The sequence below is a fragment of the Pelophylax lessonae genome (genome assembly GCF_965119305.1).
Source record: "Pelophylax lessonae genome assembly, chromosome: 3".
NCBI classification, from domain to species: Eukaryota; Metazoa; Chordata; class Amphibia; order Anura; family Ranidae; genus Pelophylax; species Pelophylax lessonae.
The window spans coordinates 31,721,276-31,746,132 of record NC_138770.1 but is presented as its reverse complement, the minus strand read 5'-3'; the positions used below and the strand labels follow the sequence as shown (position 1 = coordinate 31,746,132).

General features: G+C 44.7%; 1 protein-coding gene across 1 annotated transcript; it reads right to left on the bottom strand.

Annotated features, from left to right (window-relative positions):
- Positions 1-3,639: 3,639 nt before the first annotated feature.
- On the bottom strand, positions 3,640-22,216 carry LOC309550272 (uncharacterized protein; the record flags this gene model as incomplete). Its single annotated transcript, XM_082250680.1, has 2 exons — positions 3,640-5,037; positions 22,211-22,216. The coding sequence occupies 2 exons, from the start codon at positions 22,214-22,216 to the stop codon at positions 3,835-3,837; spliced, it is 1,209 nt and encodes a 402-aa protein (XP_082106806.1). The 3' UTR covers positions 3,640-3,834.
- Between the last annotated feature and the right edge of the window lie 2,641 nt (positions 22,217-24,857).

The following is a 24,857-nucleotide window of genomic DNA, read 5'->3' as shown; positions in this document are numbered from 1 at the left end:
TTTTCTGTTCTGAGAGGAACCTGTCCAGTTAAACCGCTGTATGGTCTGGGCCACTGTGTTGCAGCTCAGTTTCAGGGTCTTGGCAATCTTCTTAAAGCCTAGGCCATCTTTACGTAGAGCAACAATTCTTTTTATCAAATCCTCAGAGAGTTCTTTGCCATGAGGTGCCATGTTGAACTTCCAGTGATCAGTATGAGAGAGTGAGAGCGATAACACCAAATTTACCACACCTGCTCCCCATTCACACCTGAAACCTTGTAACACTAATGAGTCACATGACACTGGGGAGAAAATAGCTAATTGGGCCTAATGTGGACATTTTCCCTTAGGGGTGTACTCACTTTTGTTGCCAGCGGTTTAGACATTAATGGCTGTGTGTTGAGTTAATTTGAGGGGACAGCAAATTTACACTGTTATACAAGCTGTACACTCACTACTTTACATTGTAGCAAAGTGTAATTTCTTCAGTGTTGTCACATGAAAAGATATAATAAAATATTTACAAAAATGTGAGGGGTGTACTTACTTTTGTGAGATACTGTATATTTTATCTTGTACATAGGATCTTCAGGACAGATACCTATAGATACACAACACATTTTGGCCTGATTTTTCCCCCCTGTGTCCGCCCCAGGTTGGGTTAATTTGTTGGGGGATAGAAGGAAGGCCGTGTGCTAGTAAACCATGTTTGTATTTATTATGATGTACATAAATACAGATTATGTTCTATGTTTATGAAACACTAATATCGAGTCTGTTCATTTTAAGAAAAAACTGTCTGCACATCTTCATAGTCCTGAAGAAGCCTTGTTTTAAAACGCGTTGACCAGTGAACAGACGAAGATAGAGGAATATGATCCGAAGCAAACACAGTGACGTGCCTCCATCCCTATTGGTTAATGCAAACAGAAAACAGAGGTCGTGGGACTTTAAATGAGGCAGATCACCAACTAAGATATACAAAAATAGAATCTGAACGTAGTCATTTATTATACATACAGTAATTGATACAAATGTTGACAACAGTAACAAATATGATGTAGACATGTATACAAAAAAAAGCTGACACAAAAAAATCCATATAGTAAGGAGATTGTTATAATAGTAATAAGATATATTCAGTAATAAAGTACATGGTCGTCACTAAATGTTACATCTAAGTGAAGAGAGGAAATATCTATACCTACACGAACCTTATGATATATACCAACTTATCCTTATATATGTATGATGTACATGAGTGAAATTAGTAGGAGACATTGATCTCCTGTGTACGAGCTGAGCTCAGTTTGGGGCCAGTTTCCTCATTTTATTGAGATCTGGTTTTAGATAAATCAATAAATGTTATTTTAGGATAAATCCATGTAGTTGTTATCTGTCTCATGCTGTGCCCTTAAAGTCCACACATGACAGTGGTTCCTTGTGAACATCTGTAGGCTCCCATTTCTCTGAACAGATAGGATGTTGGGACTCATGAAAAAAAAATTACGTGGGATCCCCTCCCCCCCCCCCAGTCTATACCAGGCCCATACCAAAATGTAAAAAAATAAATGCAGTGGGGTGCCTCCAAAATCCATTCCAGATTCTTAACCTGAGCATGCAGTTTGGCAAGTCAGGAAAAGGGGGACAAGCGAGCTCCCTCCCTTCCAACCCATACAATGTCCTCACCATGGGGTGGGGTGGGTTTTTGGGCCAGCTCTGCCCTCCCCACCCCAAGGCACCTTGTCTCCAAGTTGACGGGGACAAGGGCCTCTTCCCCACAACCGTGGCCTGTGTTTGTGGGGGTCTGCAGGCGGTGGACCATAGTACCTGAACCTATTCACCAAAAAAGTGTCAAAAAGTAATAAAAACACAAACACAATTTTGGAAAAGACCTTTATGAAAAAATAAAAACCAGCCTCCCCCGATGTAAATACGTCATCAATCACAACGCCTGCCGCACCCAAAAAAATAAATTAAAAAAGACGCTCTCGCCGTCATGGAGGCCCTCTGCCTACTGCAGGCTCCCCATTTCACATCTTTTATATAGGTAAGGGATGGGGTCTACATCACCTGGAGACCATGCCCCTTCTGACGTCAGGGACCTAGCATGCACTGGTCCATGAGGTCAGAAGGGGGCAGTGCCACCAGGTGACGTAGACAGGTGACCCCGCCCCTTACCTATGTAAGAAATGTAAAATGGAGGAGGAGCCTTCAGTAGTTATTTTTTAATAAAGGATTTTTCAAAAATTGTGTGTTTTTAATAATATTTGACACTTTTTTGGTGAAAAGATACAGGTAATATGGTCCCGATACTCACATGGGGGGGCGGGATCTGGGGGTCCCCTTGGTAAAAGGGTCTTTCAAATTACGACAAGCCCCCTGACAGCAGACTCCCACAACCACAGGCCACGGTTGTGGGGAAGAGGCCCTTGTCCCCATTAACATGGGGACAAAGTGCTTTGGGGTGGGGTGGGGGGGGCAGAGCTTCCCCAAAGCACCGACCCCCCATGTTGAGGACATGTGGCCTCGTATGGTTAAGGAGGGGGGGCCCTCACTCGTCCCTCTCACTTTCCTGACCTGCCAGGCTGCATGCCGGGATATGGTATGGATTTTAGGGGAGAACTCACGCTGTTTTTTTTTTGGGCTCCTAAGGGCCTGGTATGGACTGGGTGGGGGGGGGGGGGACGTCATTTTCTTCTATTGCCGGGCAATGCCGACATTCTTTTCTTTACATTCAGCTGTGAGTGGGGAAGCCCGCTGACAGCTGATGAGTCTTGGTTGGTAAGGATGCAGGCGGCCTGCTTCCCGGCTTGCTGCCAAACAACCAGCTATTTCTTCACACAGAATTTGCATCAGTCGATCGTTTTTTTTGACTGATCCGAATTCGAATCGTTCTGAAAAGTTGGTATTCAGTAGAAAATGAATAAATGAAACTAATTTTAACAGATTTCAACGAGATTCATTGCAATTTCATTTGGAAATTTGGATACATCCGAATCTAGGAATAACCAAAAATTTGTCGGAATTTGTATTCTCACCGAAACAAATTTCATGTGTCTAACACATAATGGCCACCCACTAACAGCTGGGCTCCCAGCCAATGCAAATGGCCGCTGATGGCAGGGCCCACTCTCCAGGCATGGATCCACTACATATGTGTGCCATAACACCACCCCGCTGATAGCTGGGGACTCAATGACCACTCGGGACATCCTGGAAGACTTCTGGATACCAAAGGAAGCTCCTGACATCCCGCACAGCTGCCCAGCACCAGACCCGCCCACCAATACTTCCAATAGGTAGGAAAAATTCATACAAAAAATGGTCCTATAAGTGAGGAGGACAAAAAAGGAACGCAGTCATTGGCTTATCCTGAACATTTATGGGGTCGTATGCTGTCATGGACATCTGTCAGGAAAGCACATTATGATCACTAGATGAAACTGACCATTATAGGAAATCCCATTTCATCATGACTGGGGGAATGCGGGTCACATTTCATCAACACATTTATAACAACCAGATCTGTAAGTGTTTTTGAAATCTTCCCGCACAAAATGTACTCAGCCAATGAAAGGTAAGAACTCCATTTTTATTTTTCTCCTGCTATCAATGGCCAACACTTCATCCATGTCTCTGGTGATCTCTGATCTCCTTATGAAATGTTTCTTACATGATGAAGATCAGCCATGGAGTATATCTGAGGTGTATATCAGGGTGTGCTTCTTCCCCACATGTCCACCAACATTCATATAGAAGACATTTCCCGCACTCAAGGCACTAATACACCTCAAGGGTTGTGTGGGACCCCTGATGTACAGGAAGACATCACTTCAGTGAGGAAAATTTCCCTCACTCAGGACAGGAATACGGCTTCTCCCCTGTGTGAGATCTCTGATGTCTGTAAAGATTGGACTTCCTTGCAAAACATTTCCCGCACTCAGGACAGGAATGCGGCTTTTCACCCGTGTGCAATTTCTGATGTGTGGAAAGATGTGATTTGCGTGAAAAACATTTCCCACACTCAGGACAGGAATACGGCTTCTCATCAGTGTGCGATCTCTGATGCGTGTAAAGAGTGGACTTCTGTGAAAAACATTTCCCGCACTCAGGACAGGAATACGGCTTCTCACCAGTGTGCGATCTCTGATGTGTGGAAAGATGGGACTTCTGTGCAAAACATTTCCCACACTCAGGACAGCTATACGGCTTCTCCCCTGTGTGAAATCTCTGATGTGACGAAAGATATGACTTGCTTGAAAAACATTTCCCACACTCAGGACAGGAATACAGCTTCTTACCAGTGTGCAATCCCTGATGTGTGGCAAGATTGGACTTCTGTGTAAAACATTTCCCGCATTTAGGACACGAATACGGCTTCTCACCAGTGTGCATTCTCTGATGTATAGAAAGAGTGGACTTCTGCATAAAACATTTCCCGCACTCAGGACAGGAATCTGACTTCTCACCCGTGTGCAATCTCTGATGTGTGGAAAGATATGACTTGCTTGAAAAACATTTCCCACACTCAGGACAGGAATACAGCTTCTTACCAGTGTGCAATCTCTGATGTGTGGAAAGATTGGACTTCTGTGAAAAACATTTCCCGCACTCAGGACAGGAATATGGCTTCTCCCCTGTGTGCAATCTCTGATGTTTGTAAAGATTGGACTTCACTGAAAAACATTTCCCACACTCGGGACAGGAATACGGCTTCTCACCAGTGTGCAATCTCTGATGCGTGAAAAGACTGGACTTCTCTGAAAAACATTTCCCACACTCAGGACAGGAATAGGGCTTCTCACCAGTGTGCAATCTCTGATGCGTGAAAAGATTGAACTTCTCTGAAAAACATTTCCCGCACTCAGGACAGGAATACGGCTTCTCACCGGTGTGAGATCTTTTATGTACAATAAGCTTGTATTTAAAGCGGAAACACTTCCCGCACTCAGTACAGGAGAACCTCTTCTCTGTTGGAAGGACGGCACCGTCCCTCGCAGTCTGATGTTCCTCAGGATAAGAGGAATACGATGATCCGGCACTGTCCCTCACAGTCTGAGGTTCCTCAGGATAAGAGGAATACGATGGTCCGGCACCGTCCCTCACAGTCTGAGGTTCCTCAAGGTAAAAGGAATACGATGGTCCGGCACTGTCCCTCACAGTCTGAGGTTCCTCAAGGTAAAAGGAATACGATGGTCCGGCACTGTCCCTCACAGTCTGAGGTTCCTCAGGATAAGAGGAATACGATGGTCCGGCACCGTCCCTCACAGTCTGAGGTTCCTCAGGATAAGAGGAATACGATGGTCCGGCACTGTCCCTCACAGTCTGAGGTTCCTCAGGATAAGAGGAATACGATGGTCCATCTACACTGTGTGGTGCCGGATGGACATTTGAGGTAGCCGGGTTTTCTCCTGGACTATACTGTGTGATGTCCACATCTTCTACTTTACAGTCTGGAGACAAAGTGAGACAATCCTCTGAGGTTTTCCTCATCTCCCGTCCATGTACTAAAATAGAAATACAAAGATTATTACTAGACATCAGCAGATTGGTTCCCCTAAACCAGGACTCCGCCCACATTAGACAGCTTTGTCTCTGAGGATCTTACAATTCCTCACTCAAGGTAACTAGTAAATGGGTCCTCTGATCTCCTACCAGTTCATTTCTTTATTCATGGACCTTAGTCAGAGAGTGAGGAAACAATGAGAACTGTCTTTTATAGGAGTGACAGTGATGAGGGATTATAGGACGAGTGTCCCCCTCCCCCTCTATCACTCATTGCCATCTTCCTAACACAAGAAGTGCTGCACTTCCTTATTTAGTCCATGATTTAGTCATGAATAGCAGCGGGGCTGAGCCGCACCAGAGGTCAGAGAGTGAGGATAGGGGGAGAACAACCAAGATGAAGACTGGACTGATCCTGAAGACCACCATCATTGGGTTACTGTAAAAGTCTGTCCTCCAATCAAATCATCAGATATAAAATAAAATGTCCAGCTGGTAGGAAATGGGCGTAACAAAAGAGAATCCATAATATGTGTATATATAGCAGTGGGTAGAGGGGAGAAAGCAGAAGTCAGGAGTCTGTAATGTACAACATAGAGTATATAGTGCAGAAGTCAAGACTCATAATATTGGTATTCAGTAATCAGTGGTGGCTTACACGTATTCATGTCATATATGTATTTAGTGTTAATGACCCACCTGTGCTGATCTCTGTAGGAGTGTCCTCCTCTTTACATGTCCCCATTATTCCATCCTCCCCAATAGACTGCTGATCATCCCTCACTTCTTCTTCTTCTGCTTTAACTTCAACTTTAGAATCTCTCAGCTTTCCACTCTGAATATATAATAAAAATGACATCAATGGTAACAATGCAGATAATGTACAGATCCTAATGATACAATCAGTAATTGTTCCTCATCTACCTGATAATGGTGAGGGATGGTGTGACCTTCCTGTGTGGAATCCCGGGAATACAGAGGACGGGGACATCTCTCTGGTGGGTTCCTGGTATTTGGTGGCTCCATCATATCCTTGTGTCCTTCTGAAAACTCCTCCATCACTCCATATTCCTCATCCTCCTCTTTAACAACAATATTATAATCCCAGACGTTTCCACTCTGAATATATAATAAAACATTAATTGTAACAAACATGCTGTGTATAAATAATAACTACTAATAATTGTCAATCATTTACCTGATGATGGTGAGGGATGGTGTGACCTTCCTGTGTGGAATCCCGGGAATACAGAGAACGGGGACATTTCTCTGGTGGGTTTCTGTAGCTGGATGACTCCACCATGGTGTCCTGGTACAGATCTTTGTGTTCTTTTGGAATCTCTGACTCCTTCATCACCCCATCCTCATCATCCTCCTCTTTTATCTCTTCTTTAACCTCAACTTTAGAATCTCTCAGGTTTCCACTCTGAATATATAATAAGAATGATATCAATGGTAACAATGCAGATAATGTACAGATCCTAATGATACTATCAGTGATTGTTCCTCATCTACCTGATGATGGTGGGGGATGGTGTGACCTTCCTGTGTGGAATCCCGGGAATACAGAGGACGGGGACATCTCTCTGGTGGGTTCCCATTACTGTATCCATCTGTAGGAAACACACACACTGACTGAATACATTGTTTCTATGTGTTTATCAGATGATGGGGGATCTAGGTGGAGCCCCCGTACTGCTCTCTCCTTTACAATAAAGTCTCCTCTTACCCGGTGATGTGAGGGGTGGCTGATTGTCCATCATGACGTCCTTGTAGAGATCCTTGTGTCCTTCTAAATACTCCCACTCCTCCATTGAGAAACAGACAGAGACATCCTGACACCTTATAGGAACCTGACACACACAATGATACAGTCACCATCCAGACACAAATAGAAGACACTGCTGGAAGAAGCAGCAGAGAAGTGATGCATGATGATATATGTGGAGCAGACGAGCAGAGCGTGGGATCAGTGGCTGTGTGCGAGTGAGAGGAGCGGGTGTGTGACCGACTGCTTGTGGGTGTGTGAGTAACCGCCCCCCCCAGTACAGTGGCGGGGGCGAGCGGTGCTAGAACCCCCCCCCCGGAAGTAAAAGCGGGCGGCGAGCGGGTCAGTAACCCCCCCTCCCTTGTGCGGGCGGCGAGCGGTGCAGTAACCCCCCCTTTTGCGGCGGGCGGCGAGCGGTGGGGTAACCTCCCCCCCCCCCCCGGACAGAGAGGGAGAAGAGGAGACTAACAGAGCAAAGGCTGACCGGGAAGTGACAGAGGGAGGTGGGTGCAGAGGGGAAGACTGACCGACTGAGGGAGGAGGGAGGAATCCTTGTCAGGAACTGCAAGTGACAGGCTTAAAGGGACACACACTAGGTAAGTAAGACTGGTGACTGAGATTGAACACTGAGTGTCTGTGAGTACCTATTACTACCTGAGTGCCTGTGAGTACCTATTACTACCTGAGTGCCTGTGAGTACCTATTACTACCTGAGTATCTGTGAGGACCTATTACTACCTGAGTGTCAAGATGGGAGAGCTGGACCTGCTGAGGTTTGAGGAGGATTTAGATTTCGTGGGGATTACAGAGACTTGGTTTAACAACTCTCATGACTGGATGGCAACCATTCAGGGGTATTCCCTTTATCGCAGAGATAGAGAAGGTAAAACAGGGGGAGGGGTATGTCTGTATATTAAGAACAGTGTACAGGTAAGTATGAGGGATGATATTAATAATGGAGCCATGGACGAGGTAGAATCCCTATGGGTAGAACTTCAAAGGGAAGGCACTGTGGGGAAGGCATACTTGCCAACAGTCCCGTTTTTGGTGGGGCATTTAGTCTGCCGGGACTAGTCCCGGCAAATCAGTGTTGCCTCGGGCTGCCCGTAATTTGCTAAACCACATTGGACACAGAAAATGGCCATCATAAGGCAGGACTAATCAAAACCAATTATAGCTCTCGTGGGGGCAGTGCTGCGGTGTATTATCGTGAGATTCAGGCTACAGTCTAATTTGAATGAAAGTTTGTTAGCCAGTCGAGAATGCACCTTGTCTTTCCACCTGAAGTCTGCTATTGTCCCCCTGGGTAAGGAGCTGTGCGAGGGGTTCTCTCTCCTGTGTGTCTCTATCTGTCCCTCTCCATAGTAAGGGCCAATGGCATGCCAGCGGGGAAGCGCTGTCAGATCCCGGCATCTCTCAGTGTGAAGGCAGCTCGGCTGCAGTGACAGCTCCTTCAGTCCGGGGGGGGGGGGGAATGGGCGGAGCCGCAGCGAGAAGAAGCCAGGTGAGTGCCCGAGTCAGTGTGTGTGCTGTTGTATAGGAGGGGGATGGGGCAGCTGCATATAGAGGAATTGATCTTTCCCTATTCCTCCTGCAGTATTCAGTGGCTGCAGGAGGAAAAAGTAAAGACCAATTCCTCTATATGCAGCTGCCCATCCCCCTCCTATACAACGTCTTTTGCTGCCCCCCCCCCCAGTGCTCTCCAGCCCCCCCTCAATGCTCTTAACCCCCCTCCAGTGCTCTTAACCTCCCCTTAGTGCCCTTAGCCCCCCCGCCATTGCTCTTTAGCCCCCCCAGTGCTTTTCATCCCCCATGCTCTCTGGCTCCCCCAGTGCTCCCTGGCTCCACCCTCTGTGATTTCTAGTTTCCCCCCGTGCTCTTCATCCCCCTGGCTTTCCCTGCCCTCCCCCCCAGTGCTACCTGTTCCCCCCCCCCTCCCCCCAGTGCTCTCCATCTCCTGCGCCTTCCAACCCCCCTGCAATGCTTTCCAAACCCCTCCCTTAATTCTCTTCAGCCCCCCCCCCCCTTGCCCTTCAGCTCCTCTAGTGCTCTCTGCTTGCCCTGTGCTTTCCGGCCCCCTTAGTGCTCTTCTGCAGTCTCTGACCATCTCCTGTACTGTGTCTGCAGTCTCTGATCATCTTCTGTATCATGTCCTCAGTCTCTCTCTGACCATCTACTGTATCGTGTCCTCAGTCTCTGACCATCTACTGTATCATGTCCTCAGTCTCTGACCATCTCTTATATTATGTCCTCATTCTCTGACCATCTACTGCAGGGGTCTTCAAACTATGGCCCTCCAGTTGTTTAGGAACTACAATTCCCATCATGCCTAGTCATGTTTGTGAATGTCAGTTTTACAATGCCTCATGGGATGTGTAGTTCCACAACAGCTGGAGGGCCGTAGTTTGAGGACCCCTGATCTACTGTATCATGTCCTGAGTCTCTGACCATCTACTCTATCATGTCCTCAGTCTCTTGTATCATGTCCTCAGTCTCTGACCATCTCTTGAATTATGTCCTCAGTCTCTGACCATCTCTTGAATTATGTCCTATTCATCCAAGGCTCGGCAGTTCCTAAATGTTTTGCAGGACAATTTCATGGGTCAGATGGTGAATGCACCGACAAGAAACAATGCGGTACTTGACCTACTGATTACCAACAATACAGACCTGCTCACGGATATAGAAATACGGGGCAACTTAGGAAACAGTGACCATAGGTCAATTAGTTTCAGTATTAATCATAGTAATAGGAAACACAAGGGTAATATAAGAACACTGAATTTCAAAAGAGCCAATTTCCCTAAACTGCGCTCTCTGCTAGAAAATATCAAATGGGATAGAACCTTGAAAACAAAGAACACGGAGGAAAAATTGGAGTGCTTCAAGAGCATACTTAACAAAGGGATTGACCAGTGCATTCCAAAGGGAAATACATTTAAAAGAGCAAAACTAAACCCTGTGTGGCTAAACTCCCACACAAAAATGCATATTAATGCTAAAGGAAAGGCTGAGGGGTCATTGGCAGCATTTAAGCATTACAAAGAGTGTAATAAGAAATGTAAAGACAAAATTAGGGCGGCTAAAATAGAACACGAGAGACATATAGTGGAAGAGAGTAAAAAGAACCCCAAGAAATTCTTTAAGTATATAAACAGTAAGAAAGCGAGGCCAGAACACATTGGCCCCATAAAAGACAATAAGGGAGTTTTGGCCACAGAGGACAGGGAAAAGGCGGTAGTGTTAAATAATTTCTTCTCTTCAGTCTTTACAAAAGAATTGGGGGGGGGGGGGCTACACTAACCCAGCTTGTAAGGCCAAACTAAACAACACACCTCAGGAAATACCGCCATGGCTAACAGAAGATAGACTTAGAACTAAACTAGAGAAACTTAACATAAATAAATCCCCGGGACCGGATGGCTTGCACCCGAGGGTTCTTAAAGAGCTCAGCCAGGTGATTGCCAGACCATTATTCTTGATCTGTAAGGATGGTATACAGACGGGTATGGTGCCAGCTGATTGGAAAAAAGCCAACGTGGTACCAATATTTAAAAAGATATTGAAAGAGTGTATCAACGTGCTTTACAAAAATTATATTTCATATTACATTTGTTAGGGCTCATTCTACAATAGAATGTGGCCCACTGCAATTACAGATTTAACGATCCAGACTGACACTCATTCATACGGCCCGGGACATCAGACAGCTGTATTTTGCATTTAGACGACATGTTAAACCACCTGTTGATTCATTCATTCGAACACTTGTCAGTTGGATACTTAGCATTTAGATTACAAGACATGTTGCATAAACAATTGACAATTGCTTACATTAACACATGACAACTGAATGCAGCCGGGACGACTCTGTCACAGGACACAAATTATTATACGGGAACACCTCACATTGACACAAATGCATGGCAAAAGCAAAGGCCCTTTCATGTATTGTTCTGTCTGATATGTAATTTGACTGATGAATTGGAAACCGGTTTGGAGCAGGCTTTCCTGCTCAACAAATGTGCTTTAAATAAAATTAGTTGTGACTGCACTAAGTTTGAGTGCTATGTGTTGTCATAACTCCCGGCCGGACGGAGGATGAATTCATTATCTATTGGGGGGTTAGCAACTGAAGGACTGTAATATCATCATGATTGCCTCCTGACAAGATTGGAGCTAACAGTTTTGGTGTCAGAAAGTGAGATCTGCCAAAAACACAGTATGGGGTAAGTGATTATATTTTTATTATTATTATTACTACCCTATACTGTCAGAGCAGATAAACGGTACCCAGTTAACCGCTAATTTTAGCACCTCCCGGGAATCTGAAATTCCCAAAGATGGGGTCTGATACTCCAGCGCCTGAAGCGCCAAAGATAAAATGGGGTCTGGGACCCGGTTACAAAGCAGTACTGTGTGTGATAGTGAATTCTCCCTCCAAAACCTTGTATATATTTGTATAGACACTTAAGTGTATTTAGTCGTTATATAAGATTGCATGCCATTGTATAGATGTATGTGGAGATTGTATGTGATATTAAGCTGAGCCTGAAGGTATACACTTGGCCAACAAGGATAGTTAACATAGATGAGTTGGATGTGCATAAATCTGATTATTTAGATGCAGGAAACCACATAAGTTGGGAAACTAGGTTTTTCCAATAAAGTATAAATACTGACCTCACTACCCCTATATAGATATATATATAAACCTTCAAACTCAGCTGATCTCACTTTGTATTCTGAGCTTAAGATAATGGGAAATTTTCAAGGTAAGGAGAATTCCGAGAAAATGATGAAATTTACGTTTAGGAAGATTGTATGAAAATTGTATCGTGTATGGGCAACCTTAGATCCATGAATCGTTATGTTGTGTTCGTTTTAACACTGTTCCTAAAGGTGCTGTATCAGCAAAGCATTTCATAACACTAAATGAATATTGGTTGCATAATAATTTGTTTTGTGGTTATTACTTATGTTTTAAAAGTGATGTGATTTTGCCGTACTATGCTGGTCATGGCAGCTTTTAGAAGCAAGGAAATATATATTTGGTGTGTAAAGTGTGACCTTAAGGACTAAAATTGTATTTCTATCCTTAAAAATCGTAAGCAATTTTGAACTTTTATCATTACGGTTTTGTGTCACCGACCTTTCTTTCTTTATCATTGACTTTTAAAAAAAAAAAAAAAAAAAACACAAAAATATATTTTCTAGTGCCTTTTTAGCAAACAAACCCCCCTCCCCCCCCCCACCTCTTTCGGTCTGTGACACAGGTAATAGCAAGAGGGACTGTAAACAGCTGTATTGTCATACAAATTAACGATCAGTTTTGCCTTGTAGAGAAAACAAGTTTTAAGGAATGTTCCGAATTGCTAAAGAATGGGTGACGTATGGGTTCTTGTATTCAAATTAGAAATTACTAATGTTTTGAGCTGCTCATTTTTTTTTTTTTTTTTTTCTCAACCATGGTGAACAATAATAATTTTTTTTTTCTTTAAGTTTATGGTATACCATAATAATATAAAAAAAAAAAATATAGAAATCCACGTGGTAATAATTACTTTGATGTCAACAAATTTTGGTATTAGAGAAGTGCACTGTTAGGAAGGGAAATGTTTGATATGCTTACTGTATGTTAAATTCCTCTAACCGTGGTTTATTTCTAGGAGGAAAAGTAAAATGTTTTGTTACTAAAATTTTCTTGATGCTCATTTCTCAGATTAATTTAATTTGAGACCTTCAGAACGGAGGACAACCCAACCTTAATCACAGCCTTCAGCGACAACTCAACCCTATGGGAGTATTGTTTCCAAATTGTTTTTTTTTCTGATTGATTAGACTGTTTTTATGGGTGTTAGAAAGTTTTTATTTATTGGGTGTCAGATATTTGATGTGTTCTAATTTGACATATATGAGCTCTGGCATAAATGAGGTGCTATGCTTTAGATAATTAAGCATCTCTGTTTTTTTTTTTAGAGTTTTCTTTTGGTATATTGGTACATACTTTTGTATTCTGGTGCTAAACACTAATTTTTGCATCCATGATCTAATTTATGCACTTATGCTTTTTCTACCTTTTCTCTTGACAAGATTATTGGTATGGGATAATGTGCTCAGGCAGATACTATAGTACTACTCTTATATTATAATCTTGGATACAAATGAAATTTTACAGATTTGTGTACATATACCATATGTAACTCTGGAAACTAGTGAGCTGATTGTCATTTATATGTCACAGCACGTTATCAGATGTGCAGTATGTGAAATCTGTATTGTTAAATAGTAGAATAGAAAGCTGTCATTCAAAAAAGAAAAAAAAAAATAGGATGGAAGTGGTTGGCTTGTTGATAGTATGCTAAGAATTAAAATGAATTTATGCCAGCGTTACTACTTTGATAAAATTTTAAAGGTAACCTCCTGCGGTGAATTCAATTAGTTGATCTCTTTTCATCCAAAAAATTGACTCATTGCCCAGGTTTTGCATATGAATGGTTCTTGAAGTCAGATTTTGTGTCTCCAAGGCCATTTGGTTTCAATTTCCTGTTCAGGTGTCACCAAGCAATTGTGCAATCTCTTATAAATGTATGTTTGCATGAGTACTGACTTCTAGCTGTTTTGTGTGTCTCTATGTGTCCATGTACACAAGACAGCTTGAATTTCACTCCCTGTTGTTCAGTGATCACAGCATCTTAGCCATGCAAGGGATACTCAGTTCTAGGTAGCTTCCTGCTTGGGTGAGTCAGAGGACTGCAATTTAACCCATCTCCACCTCAGGAGGAATACAAGGCAGTTCAATCCCTCCAAGGGCCCTCACCATTGTTGCATGTGTAGACATGCTGTGTTCTCCGAAAACAGTGCCATTAAGTATCCTTCCTGTTACCTGCCTTCCTGTAGGCCCTAAACCTCAGTGCTGCGAGTAGTTTCACTAGCATTTATTTTTGCTGCCTGCCTATAGGCCAGAAGCCCAGTGGCACAAAATACTCCTGCCATTCTTGTAAAACTTGTATTTTGTCTCAGTACTTACCTGCTATTCTTGCTAAAGTCAGAATGACTTCAGACCCGTCTCAACCCCATGAGTCCATTTATTCTCATATCTAGAGATTTTGCAAGAGGAATATGTGGTAATTGAAAAATTAAACAGTGATTATGGTGATATCTCGCTCTCGTTTCCTTTGCCAACAGGTGCACCAACCCACCCATTCAAGCCTGGAGACAGAATCCTGGTGAAGGCCCCTCCATAAGCTGACGCCGCTAGACCGACCCCACGGACCTCCTGCAACAGTTCAAGCAGTGACCAGAACAGCGGTACTGACAGACGACTCCCCGGTTTGGATCCACGCATCGCGACAGACGGAAGCCCCACCCCTGGACCCCACGACAACTTACCGGAGATTGTGACGAGCACCAGCCGAATCATTGGAGATTGTGACGACGAGCACCAGACGAGTTCCAGCTGGATCTAGACAGACGCATTGGTACAATGCCAGCGGACACCTCTACTCCTGGAAGACGTCGCATTTGTGCGACAGTGGTACGCTTTGTAGCAAGCTGAGCACTAGTAGCCACTGTCTGGTTACTTGCAACATGTGCTCACCCCCCCCCCCCCCGAGAACCTCTCCTCATTTTGCCCTTGCTCACCCCAGGAAAAGAGAGAGACACGAGACATTCATGTCTCCACTTTACAGTCGAAGTCAAGCCGATTGGACACAAAGGACATTGTTTTTTCGTTATAGCCGCCAGGGACTTGGTCTGACCGCTCTGAACGAGGGTTGAAAGGGAATTTTTTTCCTCTCATTAAAAACGGGAGGTTTATTTTTTGCCCTTTCCTGGAAAAGGCCTTAGGACATGTTGAAAAATCACATGCCATCGTCAACAGGTGGTATGTGCTGCCATGGTCTATTTTGTAGTGACTTTATTGCCATAATAATGGAGTTGGATTTTTCAGGCCAAGGATTCTTGCAAGCTATGGCCCTCCCCATTGAACATGTCTGTTTTGATTTGATAGAATTCTAAGAAGTTATAGCCCTATGTGCACACAACCAAGTCACCAGCCTACATACACCTTGGAATATAATGTCACCTGTTTTGTGCTATTCAGAGACTCTAAGTGATCCCACCGTTATGAATAAGCTGGGATCAAAGGTTGGGTTGAAAGAGTGTATCAACGTGCCTTACAAAAATTATATTTCATATTACATTTGTTAGGGCTCATTCTACAATAGAATGTGGCCCCCTGCAATTACAGATTTAACGATCCAGACTGACACTCATTCATACGGCCCGGGACATCAGACAGCTGTATTTTGCATTTAGACGACATGTTAAACCACCTGTTGATTCATTCATTCGAACACTTGTCAGTTGGATACTTAGCATTTAGATTACAAGACATGTTGCATAAACAATTGACAATTGCTTACATTAACACAAGACAACTGAATGCAGCCGGGACGACTCTGTCACAGGACACAAATTATTATACGGGAACACCTCACATTGACACAAATGCATGGCAAAAGCAAAGGCCCTTTCATGTATTGTTCTGTCTGATATGTAATTTGACTGATGAATTGGAAACCGGTTTGGAGCAGGCTTTCCTGCTCAACAAATGTGCTTTAAATAAGAGCTACACTTACAATAAAATTAGTTGTGACTGCACTAAGTTTGAGTGCTATGTGTTGTCATAACTCCCGGCCGGACAGATGATGAATTCATTATCTATTGGGGGGTTAGCAACTGAAGGACTGTAATATCATCGTGATTGCCTCCTGACAAGATTGGAGCTAACAGATATATCCGGGTAACTATAGGCCGGTCAGCCTAACATCAGTAGTCTGCAAGATTTTGGAGGGGATGTTAAGGGACCACATACAAGACTTTAGTAATGAAAATGGTATTATTAGTAGAGATGGCCTTGCGGTTCGCCCGACGGTCGGTTCGCGGCAAATTTTGCTTGTTCACTACCCACCAAATTTTCGGACACATGGCGTCCTGCGCGGCGGCCATATTTGTTTACATTGGGGAGAACTTTGACCCGTGACACAGCCGTCAGGTGGAACGGGACAGCCAATTGAAACATTCCAGCACATGGACAGTCCCCCTACCCTATAAATAGACCAGATCTGGCGGCCATTTCACATTCCGCTTTCTGCCAGTGTAGGGAGAGGTCTGCTGTGCTCATTAGGGAGAGTTTGCTAGACACATATAGCGCTGTGAAGATCCACAAAAGCCCTTTTCAGGGCTGGTATTTCGGTATAGGCCTTCTACAGTCTCTTTTCAGGTTAGGGACAGGTATCCTGTGGTTGCTTTAGGGGCAGTTACAGATTGGCTGCAGTCACACAGAAATCGCTTTGTCAATGTCCACAAAAGTCATTTAAAGGGCTGCAAATTTTTTGGTATTGCTGTGCAGTGCACTAAAAAGGGGGGGGGGAGGGGGTTAATCCACAATATAATATACTTTGTAGAAAGCATATTATAGTGGATTAGTACTATTATTGTGCACTGTGTAGCATTGTGACAGGTGTGGTGGTAAGACTGAGCGTTTCTGCAGCAACACTACACACATTGGCAAGCTCCCTGGGCAATTATTTGTAGAACTGGTGTGACAGACCAGTAGCCCCCCAATAGCACATATTGAAGCGGGGTGTTATTTAACAGTATACTTTTATAAGAGTGTATTTTAGTCCTGCAAAAATTTGGCCTCTCTTGCTGTGTGCTACACACAGTGACAATAGTTACTGGCCAATTATTTGTAGAACTGGTGTGATAGACCAGTGCCCCCCCAATACCACAGATTGAAGTGGGGTGTTATCTACCTTTTTGCAGATATACTGCGATTCTCTAGAGACTTTTGTCACAGGGTAATTAAAAAACATGACAGGCAGAGGAAGAGGCAGATACGTACGCAGGGGTGGTAAGGGTAGAGCAAGAGCAGTAGGCCAGAGCCTAACTGTGAACTTTCAAAAGCAGCGTGCAATTACGACAAAGGACGCACCAGACTTGGTTGAGTGGGTCACTCAGCCTTCCTCTTCTGCACCCTTCTCATCCTCTCTATCTGCACCCCCAAAGACATCACCACCACCACCACATACCCTCCACTTGAGTCACTGAAATTATTTTCAGATCCATCACAAGACATTTGCGATGCACAGCCATTGTTGGCATCGGATCAGGAAGAGGAGGTAGCAACAGCCGCCACTCAGCAGTCTGACGACAGTACCCAGATCAGCCCAAGGAGGTTGGTCCCTGCTGTTGCTGCCTACTCCGAGATCTCGAATGTTAGTGGTGGGGAAGATGACGTGGATGATGACGAGTCTATGGACGTCACGTGGGAGTCCACAAGAGAGGAAGAGGAAGGGAGTTCAGAGGGAGAGACGGACCGGAAGATAGGGAGGAGAGGCAGGCAGAACTTGCATTGCAGAAGAGGTAGAAAGCAGACTGCAAATGTATCAGGAGCGAGCCATCAACCATGTACAGTCACATCTGGCGCTCCCAGGATGCCGGCACATGGCTCTGCAGTGTGGGCTTTTTTTAATGTGTCCGTTGCTGACAACAGTATTGCCATCTGCAGCCTTTGCAGTCAACGCATAAGTCGCGGTAAGCCCAACACTCACCTAGGGACAACCGCCTTAAGAAGGCACCTAAACTCCCATCACCGAGCCCAGTGGGAGAAACACCTTCAGAACCCGCAAAGCCACACTCCAGGCTCTCACTGTCCAGCTCCTTCTCCTTCTCCTCTCTCCTCACATTTTCCCTCCACTCCACCTTCCATGATGGCGTTATCACGTCGTTCTGGAAAAAGGCAGGCTTCTGTGGTCCAAATGTTGGAGTGTAAAAAAATGATGACGCCGGATAATCCTCTTGCCCAACGTTTGACTGCTGGCTTGTCGCAACTGATAGCCCGCCAACTACTGCCATATCAACTGGTGGACTCAAAGGCCTTTCGTAAATTTGTGGCCATTGGAACACCACAATGGAAGGTCCCAGGCAGGAAATACTTCTCGCAAAGGGCATTCCAGAGCTGTATGGCCATGTTAAGCGGCAAGTGAATATATCTCTGGCACACAGTGTTGGTGCCAAGATTCATCTGACCACAGACACATGGTCTAGCAAACACGGGCAGGGAAGGTATATCACTTTTACTGCCCACTGGGTGAACCTTCTGACGGCCGTTAAGCATGTAACCCGTGGCACCCGTGTAGATTTAGTTGTACCGCAATGGATTGCAAGCAGGCCTGCCTCTTCTTCTCCTCCATCATCCTCCCTCTCCTCCTCGGCTGACTCCTCCTCTTCCGCTGCTACCGTCTCTTCTCCTGCGCCACCCAACATCCCCAGAACCTATTCCACATACCAGGTGAGACGTTGCCATGCTGTGCTGCGTCTGTTGTGCCTGGAAGCCAAGAGCCACACTGGTCCTGCACTCCTTTCAGCTTTGCATACACAGGCAGATCAGTGGCTGACACTGCTGAATTTGTCAGTTGGTAAAGTGGTGTGCGACAACGGTGCCAATCTGCTGAGCGCGCTGAAACAGGGCAAAATGGCACACGTGCCATGCATAGCACACGTCCTGAACTTGGTGGTGCAGCGATTCGTTGGCAAATACACTGGGGTCCAGGACACCTCCCCAGTGGCAGCTCATGCGGGATGTATGCAGACTTCTGCGGCCATTCGATGAGATCACCAAACTGGTCAGTCAGGGCCAGGGCGCCATAAGTGACATCATACATAACGCCTTCTTTCATGAGCGTGCATTGCGTCGTGTCATTGATCAAGCCATCGAGGAGCAGGAGCACGAAGATCAGGAAGTAGCAATGTTGGATGAATTCCCAGGGGGTGCTACTCCATCTGAGACAAATCAACAGCAGGAGTCTGAAGAGGAGTCAGAGGAGGAGGATGGTGCTGGGGGGGGATGAGGAGGAGCAAGAAGAGCATGCTTTAAACCTTTCTGGGATCCCTGGTGTTATCCGTTCTGCTTTTCCATGCGCTGGCAGAGGAATGTCCAGTCACAGAGAGACAGTTGCGGGTAGCAATCCAACAGCACCTGCACGAAGAGGGCGGTTGGAAGATGTCTTGGTCACTTCAGATATGAGATCCTTCTTTCAGCCGAACCATCGACAGCTGTACTCCGGATCCAGCATGAGGGAACGCCTAGACCGACAGGTGTCCGACTACATCGGGTTAACGGTCGATGTGGACACTCTGAGGAGTGATGAACCCCTGGACTACTGGGTGGGCAGGCTTGACCTCTGGCCAGAGCTCGCGCAATTTGCAATGGAACTGTTGGCTTGCCCCCCGTCCAGTGTCCTGTCCGAAAGGACGTTCAGCGCAGTAGGGGGGAACGTGACCGATAAGCGCACTCGCCTAGCTCATGACAGTGTAGACTACCTCACATTTATAAAAATGAATGAGGCATGGATCTCTGAGGAATTCAACACATGTGACCAGTAGACCAGGTTTCATTGAAATTCCTCCACCCACAACAATTCCTGGTCCTTGGATTCGCTACATACAGCGGCATAAAAGGCATTTCATGTCCATTGAATGGCAAATTTTAGGAGCCTTTCAGGGCCGACAATTATTTTTTCTGTGAATGCCTACCGTACCTCTAGCCATCAAAAATATGTTTTTTGCTGTCAGGTCAAACCATGTGAGCTAATTTTTGGAGCCTATACAGGCCGACACTTACGGTTCTGTATCCTGTGAATTCCTACCGTACATCTAGCCATCAAAAAATACATTTTTTGCTGTCAGTTAAAACCATGTGAGCTAATTTTTGGAGCCTATACAGGCCGACACTTATGGTTCTGTGTACTGTGAATGCCTACCGTACCTCTAGCCATCATATACTACGTTCTTTGCTGTCAGTTCAAACCATGTGAGCTCATTTTTGGAGCCTATACAGGCCGACACTTATGGTTCTGTATCCTGTGAATGCCTACCGTACATCTAGCAATCAAAAAATATGTTTTTTGCTGTCAGTTCAAACCATGGGAGCTAATTTTTGGAGCCTATACAGGCCAACACTTACGGTTCTGTGTACTGTGAATGCCTACCGTACCTCTAGCCATCATATACTACGTTCTTTGCTGTCAGTTCAAACCATGTGAGCTCATTTTTGGAGCCTATACAGGCCGCCACTTCTGTATACTGTGTGAATGCCTAATGTACCTTCAGCCACAGAATATTACGTATTTAGCTGTCAGGTAAACCCATGTGGGCTAATGTTTGGGGCCTGGAATGGGCGACACTTACTTCTGTATCCTGTGAATGCCTAATGTACCTTCAGCCACAGAATATTACGTATTTAGCTGTCAGGTAAACCCATGTGGGCTAATGTTTGGGGCCTGGAATGGGCGACACTTACTTCTGTATCCTGTGAATACCTAATGTACCTTCAGCCACAGAATACTACATTCTTAGCTGTCAGTTAAACTCATGTGGGCTATTTTTTGGTGCCTTTTATGGCCGACACTTACTTCTGTATCCTGTGAATGCCTAATGTACCTTCAGAATACAACGTTCTTAGCTGTCAGGTAAATGCATGTGGGCTAATTTTTGGGGCCTGGAATGGCCGACACTTACTTATTTATCCTGTGAATGCCATATTTTTCAGACTGGAAATGAAAAACAATGGGTCTGTAAAGGTTCCGCCAAATTGTGGAATGGATGCGGACCCATTTTATAGATTTGTGAAAGGACCCAATATGTATTAGACAATGTATTTACCGGCTGCTGTCAGTTCTGGCTGATTTATGAAAAAATAAATAAAATATTTTTTGCTGTAAAAAAAAAAAAAAAAAAAATTTAGGGCAACTTTTTCAATTGCAATACTTCTGTTATGACATTGTCCATGTGCTGGGACTATTTGTGCACAGCTAGTACGTCTTTTGTGGCTGCAAATATGACCTAAAGGTTTTTAAAGTTTGCCTCCCATTAAAGTCAATGGGGCCCGCTGCAAACTCGCGGTTCGCTGACTTTTGAGAAAATTTGCGGCTGGTATTCGCGAACCGCCCCGGCCGATGTTCGTCCATCACTAATTATTAGTAGTAATCAGCATGGATTCATGAAAAATCGTTCTTGCCAAACCAATCTATTAACCTTCTATGATGAAGTGAGCTGCCACCTAGATAAAGGAAGGCCTGTGGATGTGGTGTATCTGGATAAAGGTAAGCCTGTTGATGTGGTGTACCTGGACTTTGCAAAGGCCTTTGACACCGTTCCCCACAAACGCTTACTGTTCAAACTAAGGAAGGTAGGTATGGACCATAAGGTGAGTACCTGGATAGAGAACTGGCTCCAGGGTAGGTTGCAAAGGGTGGTGATTAATGGGGAGTACTCAGATTGGGCAGGTGTGGAAAACGGGGTCCCCCAGGGTTCTGTCCTGGGGCCAATCCTGTTTAATTTATTCATAAATGATCTAGAAGGAGGGGATATCGGGTAAAATCTCAGTATTTGCGGATGATACTAAACTAAGCATGCCAATATCTTCTATGCAGGATGTGAAAACCTTACAAGCGGACCTGAACAAAATAATGGGGTGGGCAACTACATGGCAGATGAGGTTTAATGTTGAAAAATGTAAAGTAATGCACTTGGGTGCCAGAAACCAGAAAGCAAGCAACTCACTAGGGGGGGAACCTCTGGGTGAATCTAAGATGGAAAAGGACCTGGGGGTACTGGTAGACAACAGGCTTGGCAGTGGCATGCAATGCCAAGCCGCTGCAAGCAAAGCCAACAGAATACTGGGATGTATAAAAAATTAAAGTTACTTACTGGTAACGTCTTTTCCAGTAGTCTTTCAGGACAGGCACTTCTGAGAAAACCTGGCTCCTCCCTTCCTAGGAAACACCATCCCAATCAATTGGATTTAAGCCTCCCTCCAGCTGGCTGCCTCAGTTCTTCAAGAGTACCTCCGGCCACTGGGGAGACACAAAGATATATCATACTAACCTCCATCCTTTGATCATCTTATATTCAGAACTTCTTTGGGTGGGTATTAGTGCTGTCCTGAAAGACTAGTGGAAAAGACGTTACCAGTAATTAACTTTAATTTTCCCTTAACGTCTTTAAGGACAGGCACTTCTGAGAGGATAAGCGAGTACTTACTTTCGGGGTGGGACTACCGCTTGCAGGACTTTTTGCCCAAAAGCCTGATCTTTAGCGGATAGTAGGTCCAGTCTGTAGTATCTGGAAAAGGTTGTATAGCTGGACCAGGTTGCTGGCCGACAGATCTGCTCCGGGGTAGCTCCAGCTCTTTCCGCCTGAGAGGCCGCCATTGCTCTTGTAGAATGCGCCTTGATACCCATAGGAACCTCCTTCCCGGAAAGCCTATAAGCCCCACTAATGGCTAGCCTAAGCCATCTGGCTATTGACCGTCTGGACGCTTTAGTACCCTTTTTTGAACTAGTAAATAAAACAAAAAAGGAATCTGACTTCCTGAACTCCTTTGTGATGTTTAAGTATTGCAGAACATATCTTCTGATATCTAATTTGTGAAAATTAATTTCCTGTTCCCTCACAGGATCTGAACAAAACGTCGCTATCACTATCTCCTGGTCTCTATGGAACTTCGAGACCACCTTGGGAAGAAATGCTGGATCGGTCTTAAAAATAATTTGATCTGCAAAAATCTGTAAGAAAGGTGCTTTAACTGAAAAGGCCTCTAGCTCACTAACCCGTCTGGCGGTAGTGATTGCCACTAAAAAAACTGTCTTGAGGGTTAAGGTTTTCACCGAACAAGACTCAAATGGCTCAAATGGTTCTTTAATGAGAGCCTGCAAAACTAAGGACAGATCCCACATTGGAAATGGGAGACTTCCTGCTGGTCTTTATCTATTCAAAGCCTTAAAGAAACAGATCACCCAGGGATCCTTTGCTAAGGGAATTTCTAGGAACACGCTAATGGCTGAAACTTGGCTTTTCAAGGTGCTGATGACTAACCCCTTGTTTGCCCCCTCTTGCAGGAACTCGAGTACTGACACTGTGCTTCCTGCGTCTAAAGAGCTTGCTTTGCACCAACCTTTAAAAAACTTCCAAGTTTTTAGGTAAATGCTCTGTGTCTCTTTCTTTCTGCTTCTTAGCAGAGTTGGTACCAGTTGGTCCGAGAAACCCTTGCTCCTTAACAGTTCTTCTTCAGGCTGCAAGGCTCCAACGTTGTGCCTGAGGACAGAGTACTGGGCCCTGATAGAGGAGATCTTCTCTCACTGGTAACAACCAGTGGGGTTCTACCGCTAGGTGTTTTAGGGTCGAGAACCATGGCCTCCTTGGCCAGTGTGGCGCTATAAGGATTAGCGTCATACTTTCCTCCTGAAACTTCCTCAGGACCGCTGGTATTAGCACCAGCGGAGGGAAGGCATAAGATTTGGGGAGCCAGAGCGTCCACTCCTAGAGCTCCGTCCCATCTGTTCAGGGAAAAGAATTGAGGTGACTTTGCGTTTTGCCGTGAGGCAAACAGGATATTCGGTATTTCCCATCTCTGGGTAATCCCATTGAACACCTCTTGGTTCAGAGTCCAGCAGTGTTAATTTTGGCAGCAAATTTCAATTTAGTTTTAGTCTTAGTCTTAGGACTAAAATGGCATTTTAGTTTTAGTCCCATTTTAGTCTTCTGCAAGTGTTTTAGTTTTAGTCGTATTTAGTCGACTAAAACTCCAGTACATTTTAGTCGACTAAAACGTCCTACATTTTTGTCGACTAAAACTCATTTTAGTCATCTATAATCGAATGGGTTAATAGTTCAATTGTAATTTGTAATGCATTATTTAAGCATTTCTCTACAATTTCCAAACTCATTATATACTACTGCTGGTCCTGGAGTGAAAAATCTAATATGTTATTATTTATGGTATTAAGCTTTGAGCATGCACCAGTGTTAATTTTGGCAGCAAATATCAATTTAGTAGTTTAGTCTTTTGACTAAAATGCCATTTTAGTTTTAGTCGTATTTTAGTCATCTGAATTGTTTTAGTTTTAGTCATATTTTAGTCGACTAAAATTGTGTTAATTTAGTCGACGAAAACGTTTTAGTCGGTTTTAGTCGACGAAATTAACACTGGAGTCCAGTCGCCTTCCCTTACTGTTCTCCTGCTGAGAAAGTCGGTCATTTGGTTTAACTCTCCCTTGAGGTGAACCGCAGAACTTGAACTTTGGCCCATTGCAAGATTCTTTTTGCCAATCCCCAAAGGAGATTGCTCCTGGTTCCCCCCTGTCGGTTTACATATGCCACCACTGTGGCATTGTCCGACCGAACCTGGATTCTGCGTCCCTGCAAGTCTTCCTGGAAGGCTCTGAGGGCCAGCTCTACTGCCCTCAATTTCCTCCAGTTGGAGGATTGTTTCGCTTCTTCCGGTCCCCAAGACCCCTGCGCTAGCTTGGATCCTAGATGGGCCCCCCAGCCTGTGCTGCTTGCATCTGTGGTGATAATGGTGGAAGATATCTGAACCCAATAGAGGCCCTGCAATAGGTTTGAAGTTTTTCTCCACCACCACAGAGATCGTTTTACTCCGGTTGGGATGTGGATTAGAGTATCCAGGGAGTCCTGGCTGTGGTCCCACGCTTCCAGAATGCACAGCTGTAAGGGACAGAAATGCAGGCCTGCC